Genomic DNA, 16,367 nt, shown 5'->3' on the forward strand with positions numbered 1-16,367 from the left:
TAAGAGATCTCAATTGCAATATATAAAATAAGGCTCGTCATTGTCCTGCTTGATGTTATCAATACTCAATGAAATAGAAAAGAGTCACCAAATTGCATTGCACCAGCACCAAATGACTGGATTCACCCTTTGTAAATTGACACCTGTGCCTATTAAGCTTAATTCTACAAAATAAACCCCCATGGGTCAATACAGCAGTCAAAGCTAAATGAATGCATTTGCTCTTTCCTCCACAGAATACAACCTTCATCACAACTGATAGGTCCATGATAGTCTTGACTGATATATTGCAGTTGCAAAAGACATGGACTGTATATGAACACCTAGATAACGGTGTTGATCCTAGATCCATAAGATAACGGTTCATCTGATAGTAACGTTAATTTTGAATTCCTGCCTACCCTTTCACACACCTGCTAATAAAACATATATCTACCTCTACATTAAAATATTCAAAGACTCTGCTTCTATGACCTTTGTATAAAGTACACACACACACACACACACACACACACACACACACACACACACACACACACACACACACACACACACACACACACACACACACACACACACACACACACACACACACACACACACACACACACACACACACACACTTTATTACCAGCTTACCCTGACACGAGCTTTTCACAGCTATCACAGAAGCAGAGGGGATGGCACATCTTTTGAACACTGTCTTCACTGGGTTCACCTTCACTCAGCAGTGTTTCCACTTCTGCCTGATTACCAGCTGCAATGTGCTACATGAAACAAGTAGGAGATTAAATTATACAAAACATTTATAAAAAAGATTATATTATAGTATAACTATTTATGATTTTTTTTTAGTTTATCATCTCTTTTGCCCATGGTCTCTTTCTTGCCTTCCAACTCTATCTATACACACACACACACACACCCCCCCCCCCAAGTGCAGTCTCACAAATGTCTTATAAGGGTTCAGCATTACATCCTTCCTTTTGTATTCTCGTCCTCTCAAAATAAATGCTAACATTACATATACATTCCTTACAACTAACTCAACCTTCAGGTTAACTGTCAAGTCCCTTTGCACATCTGATTTTAGAAAATAGTCCATGCTTTTATTCGTTCTACCAAAGTGCATGGCCATGCACTTTCATACACTATATTCCATATGCCAATCCTTTGCCCATTCTCCTAATGTGTCCAAGTCCTTTTGCAGGCACCCAGCTTCCTCAACACTACCTACCCCTTAATCCACCTTCATATCATCTGCAAACTTGGCCACAAAGCCATCGATTCCATCATCCAAATCATTGACATATAACAAAAAAAGAAGTGGTCTCAACAGAGACCCCCATGGAACACCAGTAGTCAGTCACTGGCAGCCAACCAAAATAAGTCCCTTTATTCCCATTCTTTGCCTCCTGCCAGTCAGCCAATCTTCACTCCATGCTCTTAACTTTCTTATGATGTCATGGGCTTTGATGTTGTTTAGTAGCCTCATGAGCAGCACCTGTCAAAGGCCTTCAGAAAATCAAAGTAATCAACATCCACTGACTCTCCTTTGTCTCTGCTGCATATTATTTCCTCAAAGAATGCCAATAAAATGGTCAGGCAAGATTTCCCCTCAAGGAAACCATGCTGACTTTGGCCTATTTTGTCATGTGCCTCCAAGTCCCCTGAAACTTCATCCTTAATAATGGACTACAACATCTTTCCAACCACTGAAGTCAGGCTAACTGGCCTACCATTTCCTTTCTTCCTCCCCACCCTCCCTTCTTGAAGAGTGGAGTGACATTTGCAATGCTGCAGACCTCTGAAACCATTCCAGAATCTAGTGATTCCACAATCTCTTCAGCTACCTCTTTCTTAACCCTGGTCTATAGTCCATATGGTCCAGGTGACTTATCTACCTTCAGAATTTTCAGCTTCCCAAGCATTTACTTCTTAGTAATAGCAATGACATTAACTTTTGCCCCTTAATACTCTCACATATCTGGCATTCTGCTAGTGTCTTACACAGTGAAGACTGACACAAAATACTTGATAAATTTGTCCACCATTTCATGGTCTCATTGCAATTACTACATCTTAGTCCTGCTGAAGGGTCTGAGCCCGAAACGTCGACTGTACTCTTTTACTCAGATGCTGCCTGGCCTGCCGAGTTCCTCCAGCATTTTGTGTGTACTACATCTCCAGTGTCATTTTCCACCAGTCTGATATCTGATCTCTTTTACTCTTTATGTATTCGAAATTTTTTTTATCCCTTTTCATATTATTGGCTAGCTTACCTTCATATTTCATCTTTTTTCTCTAGCTTTTTTTTAAAGTTACCTTCTGTTAAAAGCTTCCCAATCTTCTACCTTCCTTCTAATTCTTGCTACATCTCCTCTCTTTTGTCTTTATGCTAGGTTTGACTTTCCTTCTCAGCCACAGTTGCCTCTTTCTCCCTTTAGAATACTTCATCTATGGGATGCATTTTTCTGTGCCTTCTAAATTGTTCCCCAAAACTAGCCATTGTTGTTCTGCTGTAATCCCTGCTAGTGCCCCCTTCCAATCAACCTTGGCCAGCTCCTCTCTCATGCCCGTGTAATTCCCTTTACTTCACCGTAATATCAATACATCAGATTTTAGCTTCTCCTTATCAAACCGCAGGGTGAATTCTATCATATTATGATCACTGCTTTCTAAGGGCTTCCTTTACCTTCCCCTCCTTAATCAAATCTGTGTCATTACATAAAAACCAATCCAGAATTGCCATATCCTTAGTGGGCTCAGCCACACTACTCTAAAAAGCCATTACGTCTACACTCTACAAATTCCCTCTCTTGGGATCCAGCACCAACCTGATCTTCCCAGTCTACATGCATACTGACTATCACAACATTGCTCTTTTTACATGCCTTTTCTACCCCATTGCAATTTGTAACTCACATCCTGGCTACTGTTCAGAGGCTTGTATATGACTCCCATTAGGATCTTCTTGCCCTTGCAGTTTCTTAACTCTACCAACAAGGATTTTACATCTTCCAATCCAACGTCATCTCTAAGGACTGGATTTCATCTTCTCTTAACCAAGAGCCACCCCACCCCCCTCTGCATACCTGCCTATCCTTTTGATACAATATGTATCCTTGAATATTATGCAGCTATGATCATGTTTCAGCCAACACTCAGCGATACCGACAATGTTACACCTGCCAATCTCTAACAGCGCTACAAGATCAGCAACCTTCTTCCGTTTTCTGTGTGCATTCAAATAGAACACCTTCAGGCCTGCATTCGTCACCCTTTTCAACTCTGGCACCCTGTTACACTTCCATGGTCCACTGGTGTTATCTTGTTACATCACTTCAATCACGTGAATATGCTTCAATTATTCTAAATATTATACAATAAGTTTCTTAAAATTCAGTTTACTGAAACCAGACAGTGAATCAAAGCTGTTTCACTTTAAGATACAGTGCATAATACTTCCTGTGGTCTGAATCTAGTTACCGCATCATTAGTATGCTTGAAAGGTTTAGGAGTACAACATTTATCACTATTCTATTTTTGTGATAAATAATGAAAACCTATTTTAAATATTTATGTAATATGACAGCATTTTAAAAAGGGCTTTTAGAATAGGAACAGAACATTTGACTTGAGGCATTTACTAGGAGAGTCATGGAAATGAGAAGTGTGACATCTTGTATAACACAAATATTAACAGCACAGTGTGACTGCTGATGTTCCAGGTTCAATATTCAAAGCTGCCAGATGGTTAATCAGCAGCACACTCATATGCATTTTGCCCAGAGATTAATGGGTGCTACTGATGACTCCAATCTACAGGCTCTTCTGATACGTTGCATTAATTTAAGTAGCTACTGAGGAGGGCACATGAGGGAAGTTTAAATTCAATATAAAACTATAACCCAAAATGTAAAGAACTCTTATTTATAAAGAGCCAGGTCTTAATTTTACTACAGGCTTCCTAAATACTCCTCCCACCAACTCTTCTACCAAACCACAAACCCAATTCCTTCATAGGTTCATGCTCATTCAAGAGCCTCCTGCCTTTCAGTAGATTGGATATGTGGAGAAATCTTGGCAGACCCTGGGTTAGTGCTAACAAAGCTACCCACAAGTGCAAAGGCTGGGAGATTTTAGCTCCAGCTGTTTTATTAATGGACCAGACAATGAGAAGGTCAGCAATTCAGCAGTCGTCTAGTAACCCCACAACTGGGCCATCCTCGGAATGGGAATGAAAGCAAATATCAATACTGACAGCGGTAACCGCTAGTCAGTGGGCCATACATTCCAGCCCATTCTTAGAAAACCAGTGCAAATTCCTTCCCCATTACTTTATAATTAACATTAAGAAAATTACTATATTAATTTATAATTCCATTAAGTTCACTCATTTTAATCACATGTAATAAAGATGATTAATTGCCATGCCAAATATTGATCAGTTGAAGAACAAGGCAGAGCACAATGAAAGTACATATCAAATATTTTAAGCAAATACCAGAATTGATTTGTATCATAAATAATTCACACTCACCTCAAACAAAATATCAATTGGGGTTGATGACGGCTGATACAGCAAGTTCATTCTTTCTCTAAAAAATGTTTTATCATTTAGTTCTCCTGATCCCTGTAAATGAAAAAGAGCTTTTAAAAAGTTTAGTTCATAACAATGCAACCTTATTATCTACACAATCTGATTTTTTGTGTAATACATGTGAATTATTAAGTATACTCAACCCTTAAATACAAGTCACAGCATCAAAGGTCCTCTTCAACCAATTCCTCTGATTGGCACTGAATCATATTGTAAATCTCGCCCATTTAGAGAGACAATAGATGTGATCTACTCTGGTTGAAGACATCAGAATAGACATTAAACAAAGCTGTTTTGTATACTTTGCTTTTGACACTACTGATCCTATTATTTAAAACAAATCTGTTGATAAGATTGCTAAATTGAGACAAATGGTTAACCACAAAAGGTTACTTTCCAGACTTCTTTGAAGGCAGATGTCCCCCCCCCCCCCACCCCCGCAACAGCAACCAAGAACAGGTGGTGATTTCATAAGTATATAAAAGCTATAGGTATGATTAAAACACAAAGGCTTTAGAATTCCACTCCTGACTATCCTGCTAGCGAAAGTACAGTCTCTGGAAAGTAAAACTGAAGACTTCAGAGCTTAATTGCTGTACCAGAGGGACATCAGGAACTAGTGTGTACTTTGCTTCATGGAAACATGGCTATTCCACAGCACTTTTGGCCATAGCACTGCAGCTCAATGGCTTCACCATTCTCTGCAAAAACAGGATAGCTCAGTCTTTTAAGGGCAGAGAGGGTGGACTATGCTTTATGATTAACTTAGCGTGGTGCACAAACGTAGTGGTTCTGTCTCAGTCCTGCTTATTTTTAATCTGCTGAGGGAGTTTCCACCATCATCCTGGTAGCAGTGTACATTCCACCTCATGCAAATGTCAGGCAGGCACTAAAAGAGCTGAGCAACATAATCAGCAAGCATGAAACTGCACAACTTGAAGACTTCCCTATCATTCCAGTAGATTTCGATCAGACCAGCATGAAGAGGTCCCTGAACAACTACCACCAACATATCACCTGCAGAACCAGAGCAGCCAACACACTGGACTTGTTATACCACCAAGAACACTTAGCATGCCATCCCACTTCCTCACTTTGGGAAGTTCAATCACCTGGCTGTACTTCTAATCCGAGTGTAAAGACAGAAACAAAACATCACAGCATCAGTGGTAAGGACCAAGAAGAGATGGTTAAGGGAGGCAGAGGAGCGCTTATAGGACTGCCTTGAGTCAATGGACTGGTCCATGTTCAGAGATTCATCTTCAAGTCTGAATGAACGTGCCACAGTTGTCATTGACTTCATCAAGACGTGTCTGGTTAATGCGTGCCTTTGAGAACATACCGATCATACCCAAACCAAAAGCCGTGGATGAAGCAGGAGGTTCATGCTGAGGGTTAGATCTATGATTCAGAACTATACAAATAGTCCAAGTATGACCTACCGAAGGCTATTTTAAGGCTGAGAAAACAAATCTGATTGAGGTTAGAGACAGAATTGGGTGCACGTCAGCTCTGACAGGGTTTGCAGGCCATTACTTCCTACAAAGTGAAACCTAACATCATGAATAAATGTGATGCTTCACTCCCAGATGAGCTCAACACTTTATATGCACACTTCAAAAGGGAGAATAAAACTACATCTGTGCTAATCCCTGTAGCATCTGAGGATGATCACCCTGTGATCTCTGTCTTGGAGGCTGACATCAGAACATCTTTCAAGAGGGTGAATCCTTGCACGGCGTCAGGCCCTGGTCAGACTCTGAAAATCGGTACCAACCAACTGGCAGGAATGTTCAAGGACATCTTCAATCTCTCACTGCTGCCTATAAAGTTGGAGGTTCCCATCTGCTTCAACAGTCATATCAGTGTGCAAAAAGAGCAGGTGAGATGCTTCAACAACTATCGCCCAGTGGCACTCACTTCTACTGTGATGAAGAGCTTTGAGAGGTTGGTCATGGCCAGCATCAACTTCTACTTAAGGAAGGACCTGAACCTACTATAATTTGCCAGTCACCACAATAGGTCTACAGTAGATACAATCTCACTAGTTCTCCCTTCGGCCTTGGCTCACCTGAACTATAGTAATACCCATATCAGGTTGCTGTGTATTGATTACATTCAGCGTTCAACACAATCATACCCTCAGTTCTAATCAACAAGTGCCAAAACTTGGGCCTCTGTTCCTCCCTCTGCAAATGGATCTTTGACTTCCTCACCGAGAGACCGCAGTCTGTGCAGATCAGAAATAACACTTCCTCCTCACAGTCTGCACTGGCACACTTCAAGAATGTGTGCCTAGCCCATTGCTCTACTCTCTCCACATTCTCAATTGTGTGGGTTGGCACAGCTCAAACATCATTTACAAATTTGACAATAACACAACTATGGAGAAGAATTTCCGATGGTAACGAGGAGGAAAACAGGAGTGAGATAGATCACGTAAACACAAGGAAATCTGCAGATGCTGGAAATTCAAGCAACACACACAAAATGCTGGTGGAACGCAGCTGGCCAGGCAGCATCTATAGGAAGAAGTACAGTCGACGTTTCGGGCCGAGACACTTCATCAGGCTGCGTTCCACCAGCATTTTGTGTGTGTTGCGTGAGATAGATCAGTTGATTCAGTGGTGTCACAGCAACAGCCTTGCACTAATGTCAATAAGACCAAGGAATTGATTGTGGACTTCAGGAAGGGGAAATCCAGGGAACATACACCAGTCCTCACTGAGGGATAAGAAATGGAAAGGGTGAGCAGATTCAAGTTCCTAGGTGTCAACATCTTTGAGGTTCTACCCTGAGCCCAATGGCATGGTAGCATAGTGGTTAGCACAGCACTTTACAGTACAGGCAACCTGGGTTCAATTCCTGCCGCTGTCTGTAAGGAGTTTGTACATTCTCCCTATTACCTCCTGGGCTTCCTCCAGGTACTCCAGTTTCCTCCCACAGTCCAAAGGTTAATTAATCATTGTAAACTGTCCCATAATTAGGCTCAGATGAAATCGCTAAATGGCACGGCTTGAAGGGCTGGAAGGCCTATTCCGCGCTGTATCGCAAAAAAAATTACAAAGAAGACGTGGCAGTAGCTATATTTCATGAGGAGTTCGAGGAGAATTGGTTTGTCACCAAAAGCACTCAATTTCTACAGATGTACTGTGGAGAGCATTTTAACTGGCTGCATTGCAGTCAGGTCTGGAGGGGCCACTGCACAGGATTGGAAAAAGCGGCAGTAAATTGTAAACTCAGCCAACTCCATCATGGGCACTAGCCTCCCCAGCATCCAGGATGACATCTTCAAAAGGCAATGTCTCAAAAAGGTGGCACCCATCATCAGGGACCCCCCATCATGTGCCCTCTTCTCATTGCTACTATCAAGGAGGTGGTACAGGAGGCTGAAGGCATACACTCAAAGTTTCAGGAACAGCTTCTTCCCCTCCACCATCAGTTTTCTGAATATGAACACAACCTTAGCTTTTCTCCCACTTTTTTTGCACTATTTATTTATTTATTTTTTTAAATACTGTAATTCATTCATTTCTACAGCACAGGACCGAAAGAAGCTACAGAAGGTTGTAAATTTAGTCGGCTCCGTCTTGGGTACTAGCCTACAAAGTACCCAGGGCATCTTCAAGGAGTGGTGTCTCAGAGAGGCAGCGTCCATTATTAAGGACCCCCAGCACCCAGGGCATGACCTTTTCTCACTGTTACCATCAGGTATGAGGTACAGAAGTCTGAAGGCACACACTCAGCCATTCAGGAACAGCTTCTTCCCCTCTACCATCCGATTCCTAAATGGACATTGAACCCATGAACACTACCTAACTTTTAAATATATATTATTTCTGCTTTTGCACGATTTTTAATCTACTCAGTATACATATACTGTAATTGATTTACTTATTTATTGTTATTATTATTATTAATATCATGTATTGCATTAAACTACTGCTGCTAAGTTAACAAATTTCATGACACATGCCGGTGATAATAAACCTAATTCTGATCAAGTTTTTAAAATTATTTTGTATTGCAATGTACTGCTGCCACAAAACAACAAATTTCACTACATATGCCAATGATATTAAACTTGATCCTCATTTAAATGAGACACTAAATTCCAGGAAGCTTCGAAACAAATGGACTGGATCATCCTTGAGCAGCCCACTACCCAGTCTCGATAGCATGGTCTCCACTCACTCATCTTTATTTGCCAGATTCACATAACCAAGCAGACCCTCTGCACCAACAGGGCTCATGCAAGACTAAATAATCTTCAATTAACAACTTATTATTAAAAATCTAAGACATTCTTCAACCAGCCATAAATGGATTATTTATAAACTCTTAAAATGTAACTGATAAGCAAGGACATTTTAAAAACTATTCAAGAAGGTATTTTTAAAAAGAGTTAAACAATAAAACTAAAATTTAGTTAAAATGCATTAAAGCTTTCAGAGAAAATTTCAAGTGAACAACTTATAAGTACTTTTCTTTAAGATGGCAAACCCATTAAAATGAAAAGCGCCCATCATTCACATGCTAGCCCTCCTTGGGGTAGAGCTGAGGGCCAGATACAAGGTGTATCCTAACCCAGTCTTCAGCAAGTCACTGCTGTATCACAACACTCAATGGGCAGTTCGAGAACAAAGCAGACAGTCAGAGGTATTGGCCGTTGACCTCCAGCTTATTTTGAATTTCCACTTTCAAATACATAAAACCAAGATTTGCTGACCCCCTCCCCCTCCAAAAGTCAACAGTTCCCTTTGGAGTCTCCAGCTTTTACTCAATTTGAGTTGCCCCAAGGATCCTGGGAGGAAATAAAAGATGAAAACAGTGCTAAAATATTCACCTTTAGTATTCATCAAAGCAAATAATTAAAAATGTCTGTTCATAACAGATAATCACTACATAACTTGCAAAAATATTAATCCGAATTTCATTCAATGAAAGAGAGAAGGGATTATAAGGTGAAATAACCCAAGCTTTAATCTTTGGATATTCACTGAAATTCATAAACTTTGAATATTAAAATCTACAACCACCTTATTTGTACATTGGTGTTAATTGCAAAATCAACTAGATGTACAATTTATGCTTCTCAGCACATTCCGGCAAGATTTAGAAAACTGACATTTAAATTATAGTTACTATTCTATAGATTTGCTGCGTATACCCATAGGAAAATGAATCTCAGGGTTGTATGTAGTGACCTACATGTGCTCTGATAATAAAATTTACTTTGACTTTAACTATAAAATTTTGTTAATATGAACACTTCCCTCCTATAATACTGAACATTTCTGTTTCCAATACACCTAGCACTAAACTTACCAATCATCCACTTACCTCTGATCAAGTGCAGTATTCTTGAGTTTTGTATGTGGGAAGTACCATCGTTTTCTTATTTACCCACTAAACCATTCAGTGCACCTTTAAGAAACTGCTTTTCATTCCAGCAACCAATATGGGCAACTAAAAATCAAGCTTTCAGTTCACTTCTATTTGCTCTGTTCCTGCTGCTCCTTCCACCCCATTCCATCAGATGCCTGCCCCCATTCCCTTTTGCTACCAATTGAATTCAGCTTGCATCCATGATGAGCCTAGTTCCTTCTACTTCTTCCCATCCCATTCTGTAAAGATTTACTACCTCCAGCCACAACTCCACCACATCATCAATCCCACAATTATTATTACAATGTCTACAGCTCCACTGCTGGTTCTTCCATGTGCAATCCCTCATATTATTAGTGGAAGGCCCTGTAAAACTCTAACACACCAAATCTAACAACCATCCTTTCATACCAGCAAATTACACAGCAAACTCTAATGCAGGCCAGTGGTAATGAACACTAACATGCACAGCTACTTCTCCTCCCACCGTGAACCACTAACCTTCCAAAACTCCCAGAGAATTCAAACCAACACCATTCCATGCACTCCCAATCTGTGTATTCCCCACTACACTGTAGGACTGCTTTCCTAATACTACCACCTCAGCTTGCTCTGCAATTTACCTTCATTCAATTATTTTCCCTTACCTATAAGATAATTCTTCAGTATTCAGGGTGTTGTTTAATTTTTACTTAAGGCATTGCTTCCCCACAAAGTGCAAGAAAACCAAGATTTAAACCTGAGATTATCACTCATTCTAATGAAATGGATTAGAGCCACTCAATCACTCAGCTCCTATTTTGGGTTAACATTCACACACAAAAAGGAAATCCATTGAAATTAGCAGATTGTTCAATAATGTAGAAGTGTTCTTACAGGCCGACCAAGAGTCAGGTTGCCCTGATGAATATAATCTACTGCGGCCTCAAAGGAAGTTAAACAGTATCCGAGTTCATCCTTGACTGGACTGCAAAATCGAAAATTCTTGATATAACTGAGATTAGCCATCCTGTAATAAGAAAAATAAGCTATATAAACATTTCATGAATAGAGTTTTTAAACCACACACGTTAATCATGTGCTTCAATTCATGCAACTACTTTCACTGTAGCTCTGTAGCTCTATATTGGATATTGCAAAATACCCCCATCATAAAATCAGAGCTCAGAGCAGTTACAGTCAATATCGCCAGGCGAGAGGACAGGACTGATGTACAGTCTTTAATATTTCAAAATTCTTCCTTATCATTGTTATTCTGCAAATGAAAGTGTCAATTAGTACAGTTGTGAATGACCATATTTTAGGCAAGGCTGTTTGGGTTACAAATTTACTCAATATTTTACTGAAATCTTGAAATCATGGGTGTACAAAGTACTGATCTAAACCTTGTGGTTGAGACTGCATTCTTTTAATATTTTGACTGAATCTTTAAGCTACATTTTGCAATGTCTACAACAATGTGACTTCACTTCACACGCCAAAGGCACAACAGTGAGCCAAGCTGATATGTACAATTCAATTTACTTTCTTCGGATAATAAAACATCCACAAATTTAAAAGCAGATAGAAACCAACTGCAAGTCCTCCAAGTCAGTACACTCAAAACCAATAAACAAACCAGCATTTGTTCTGATTCTGAACTAATATTCCTTCCTGAATTATTTTCTTTCCATGGTGAAAATTTCAGCTCATTTCCTGTCTACAAGCTTTTTCATGCATCTCAGCAACATTCCTCCACTTTTTTATGAAAAAATAATCATCTATTGTGTTATTTAAGTTGAAAAAACAAATTGATCTTCAAAGCACATGAAATACAAGAGCTATAGATGGGAAGCAGGCTAACGTCATTCTATTTTCAGAAAGAACAGTAGGAAGAATAAAGTTGAAACTTATCTAAAAGTTCTAGTATTTTATTTATAATTGTTAGCAAAAAACAAACTAATGAGCTACAGCTTACAATTGTTCCCATTTTACTAAAATGTTATTAGTATTCCATTTATTTATACTAGGCCATCAGCCTGATTAACTCATGCTGATTTGAGTGCTTTTCTATGTTACACTGACTGATCTATTTATTAGAAATTACTATGATTGCACATTGCACATTTAGATGGAGACATAACATAAAGATTTTTACTCATGTATGTGAAGGATGTAAAAAATAAAGTCAATTCAATTCAATATTGAGAATCAATATAGTTTACTTTAGCTACATGCATCAGAAGAGTAGCTAAGTAAAATAGCATTAGTGACAGAATTCACAATTTTTGATATCTGGCAAAAAAGTATATTTCAACATTGCTTGGTTATTCTAGCATAAATGACAATCTGGTTTGGTCAAACATAGAAAACCTACATCAAATGCAGGCCCTTCGGCCCACAAAGCTGTGCCGAACATGTCCTTACCTTAGAAATTACTTAGGGTTATCCACAGCCCTCTATCCCAGATGATGTTAGTTTACTTCCTGATGGTAAATTCCATGTTCAATAAATCTACCATATCATCCTTCATCTTTGGGACCAGCGGCAATGAGAGCCCACCACTAGCCACATCTTCTCTTTCACACTCCTCTCGTCTTCCACAGGAATCACTCCCTCCAACGACTCCCTGATCCAAATATCTCTCCCCACCCAGCCCCCAGACCATTAGCACTTTCCCCCTCTGAAGGAGGTGCAACATTTATCTATACATCGTCTTCCTCACCACCATCCAGGACATAAAATCCCCTTTCAGGTGAGGCATGTACTCATGAGCACCTCCATCAACCTCTTTTCCCAACGTGGCCTCCTCTACATTGGCAGGATCAAGTGCAAACTAGGGATCATATACAGAGCATGTGCACTGTCTGCAGTGGTCATCCTCAGCTCCCAACTGCACGCTATTCCAATTCCCCTTCGCGGTCCTACAATTTCCTTGCCATCCACGGCCTCATCCACTGTCAGGGTGAAGCCCAACATAAACTAGAGGAACATTTCACATTCCACTTGGATATTCTACAACACTGAACTTTCCAATCACAGATACAGTAACCCTCACCTCTGTTCCCAGCAACAACCACCAGTCCTTCTCTGGAGCACTTTGCCATTCTTCACCACCAAACACCAAACCCAAGTCATGAATCATTCCACCACTCCCATACATTTCAGCCATCGTATTTTCCCCCTGCCCTCCTGGTTCTGGCTCCTCTGTCTCTCACATCTTCCATTATAGTTCTCAGATGGCATCTTCCTTACTCATCACATTCCAGCACCGGTAGCTTTTGTGTTTCCACTTACTACTCTACAGCCAGTCTTCAGCTTCACCCTCCCCACACCCCACTGGCTTCATCATCCTCTATTTTTTGTCTGCCTCATCTATCAGGTCTTCTACCTCCACTTCTTTCCTTCCCTTACCATTTTTCTAAAGAGGAGAGATAGAATGGTGAGACTGAGGGCAGAGGTGATTGGTAAACTGACAGGGGACTTGGTCCAAGTCCCCTGTCAGTTTACCAATCACCTCTGCCATCAGTCTCACCATTCTATCTCTCCTCTTTATAGCAACTATTTCCCCTCTGCATTCTTAGTCTTAATGCAGAGTTCTGACTGAAAACATTGAGAATGCCTGCTCTTCCCTCTGCCCCAAAAGCTGTTGCTCAACCCATTCAGTTCTATGTGCAAAATTAACTAGGGAATACGTCTGCCATCCACCTGGTGAATGTTTATAATCCTCTGCAGGCAGAAATGCCGAAGGGTTTCGGCCCAAAACATCAACTGTACCTTTTTTCCATAAATACTGCCTGCCTGCTGAGTTCCAGCAGCATTTTGTGTGTGTTCTACTGCAAGCATTGTTGGATTATTAGTGAATGCAAGAAATTAAGACCCTTTCTCATCTTTCAGACATTGTTCAAGCCTCTCAATTGTAAGAGTATGCAAACTAGGAACAGGAATATGTCAATTGTACTTTGAGCAGCTCCGCTGTTCAACATGACAGCCAATCTTCTAGCTCAATGCCATCTGCCTGCCCTATCCTTTAATTCCCTTAAATGTTTCTATCTATTTAAATTAATTCAGTCAGTCTCCACAGTTTTCTGGAGTAGAGAATTCAAGTGTTTCACTACACTTTAATAAAGAAATCTCTCCTCACCTCAATCATAACATCCCTTATTCTGAGACAGTGACCCCTAGTTTTAGACTCCTTGGCCATGCAGAACATCCTCCCTGCATCTATCTTGACAAACATTGCCAGAATCTTTTAAACACTAGAAAAAACAAGTCTAGTCTATTCAATCTCTCCTCTTACAGCAATGGAAGCAGCAGGAAATCAGTTTAATGAATCTGTGTTGCACTTTCTCTGTAGGAGGACATCAATTTTTAAGTAAGGGCACCAAAACTGTTTCCTTATTTTCTGCGAAGTTGATGACCTCACATTTTTCTACATTACATTCTATATGCATGAGCTGCCCACTCCATTAACCTACTTGTAACCTCAACAAACCTCTTTACATTCTCTTCATTATTCACAAGCCTGCCTTGCTTTCTATTATCAGAAAACTTAAAAATGCATATCTTGTCCCTACATCTAACTTCAAGTTCCACTAGTTAACAAATAATAAGGTACATTTGCAGCACAAGTTAAAAATTAAACAATACAACACTAATGGAGCTTCATGCACAGGACCTGGGTGGCAGATGGGCACTTAGTCATTTTACGGCCTGGGGGAAGAAGCTGTTACCCACACTAACAGTTCTTGTCCAAATGCTATGGCACCTCCTGCCTGATGGTAGGGGGTCAAAGAGATTGTTGTATGGACAGGAAGGTTCACCAACAATGCTAAGGGCCCTGAGTAAGCAGCGCTCCTGATAAATATCTCTGATGGATGGAAAGAGACCCCACTGATCCTCTCAGTAGTCCTCACAATCCTTCGTAGGGATTTGCCGTTAGACTTACAATCCCCATACCAGATTATGATGATACTGCTGGTCAAGAAGGTGCTCCTGTTAGAATGGGAGGGAAGGGGTGGCTGGAGCCTCACTCACCCCAAACTCTTCAGGAAATGGAGATGCTGCTCTACTTTCTTAACCAAAGAGTTGGTGTTGAGGCACCAGATGAGATGATCAGTTAAGTGCACTCCCAGAAACTTGTTGCTCCTAACTGTCGCCGTGGAGGAGCGGTCGATGTGCAGCCAGGACCTTCCTCAAGTCCACGATCATCTCTCTGGTCTTGTTCACATTGAGACTCAAGATGTGCTCATACCATACTACCAGCCACTCTACCTCCTCTTTTTATGCCTTCTCAACATTGTTGCTGATGAGGCCAACCACTGTTGTGTCATCAGTGAACTTGATGATTTGGTTTGAACTCTATCTAACAGTGCAGTTATGTGTCAACAATGTCAACAGCAGCAAGCTGAGCACACAGCCCTGGGGGGGCGAAGGCGGAGCTAGAGGTGTTTCTGGCAAAATGGACTGATTGTGGCTTTTCTATCAAGTTGTCCAGGATCCAGTTACAGAGACAGATGTTGAGACCCAATGATGACAGTTCACCCACCTGCTTCTGAGGGATGATCACATTAAATGCAGAGTTGAAGTCGATATACAGCATCCCAGCATATGAGGCACCATTTTCCAGGTGGAACAGGACAGAGTGGAGTACAGAGTAAGCAAACTGGAAAGGGGCCAATGAAACAGGAAGATGAGATTGAATGCAATACCTAACCAGCCTCTCACAGCACTTCAACATTGTGGAGGTCAGTGCCACTGGACGGTAGTCATTGAGGCCAATTACTGTCGCCTTCTTGGGCACCAGGATGACAGTGGCCATTTTGAAGTCAAAGGGGCCAATGGATTGTTCCAGAGAGATGTTGCAGATGTTTACTAGAACCTCTGTCATCTGAGCTGCACAGTCCCTTGGCACCTGGCCAGTACACTATCAGGCCCCACAGCTTTATGTGGGTTCACCCTGGCTAGGATCTTCCTCACATCAGCTGCGGCTAGACAGAGTGCCTGCTCCTCGGGGGCAAGGGTTTCCTCACTGGCACACCATTCCGTGCATTAAATTGAACGTAAAATATATTCAGCTTATGAGGAAGAGAAGCATTGCTGTCACTGGCACCCAGGCTGGACTCGTAGTCCGTTATGGACTGAATGCCCTGCCACATGCACCTCATATCTCTGGTGCCACAGAAATAGCGGTATATTCTCTGTAAATAATCGCGCATTGCTTTCTTGATAGTGCAGGAAAGTGCACTCCTGTTGACCTGAGTGCCGTCTTATCCCCCAATCTGAAGGAAGCCTCCCAATTTCTCAGCTGTGTACAACCCTCGGCTGTCAACCATGGCTTCTGATTTACCCTCACACAGCTGTGTTTAATAACAGTGACGTCCTTAATGCACAGATC

The 16,367-nt window shown here is 41.0% G+C and overlaps 1 protein-coding gene across 5 annotated transcripts in view; it reads right to left on the bottom strand.

Annotated features, from left to right (window-relative positions):
• The window catches only part of ankrd27 (ankyrin repeat domain 27 (VPS9 domain)), a 109,438-nt gene that overhangs the window by 57,048 nt on the left and 36,023 nt on the right, over nucleotides 1-16,367 (bottom strand). For all 5 annotated transcript variants that reach the window (XM_073070141.1, XM_073070139.1, XM_073070140.1 and 2 more), the window contains 3 exons: nucleotides 10,868-11,000; nucleotides 4,544-4,636; nucleotides 640-767 (listed from right to left, as the gene is read on the bottom strand). In XM_073070141.1, coding sequence (XP_072926242.1) covers nucleotides 640-767; nucleotides 4,544-4,636; nucleotides 10,868-11,000 — 354 coding nt within the window. The remainder of the gene's footprint in view (nucleotides 1-639; nucleotides 768-4,543; nucleotides 4,637-10,867; nucleotides 11,001-16,367) is intronic.

This window comes from Hemitrygon akajei, chromosome 17 (genome assembly GCF_048418815.1).
Source record: "Hemitrygon akajei chromosome 17, sHemAka1.3, whole genome shotgun sequence".
Taxonomy (NCBI): Eukaryota; Metazoa; Chordata; class Chondrichthyes; order Myliobatiformes; family Dasyatidae; genus Hemitrygon; species Hemitrygon akajei.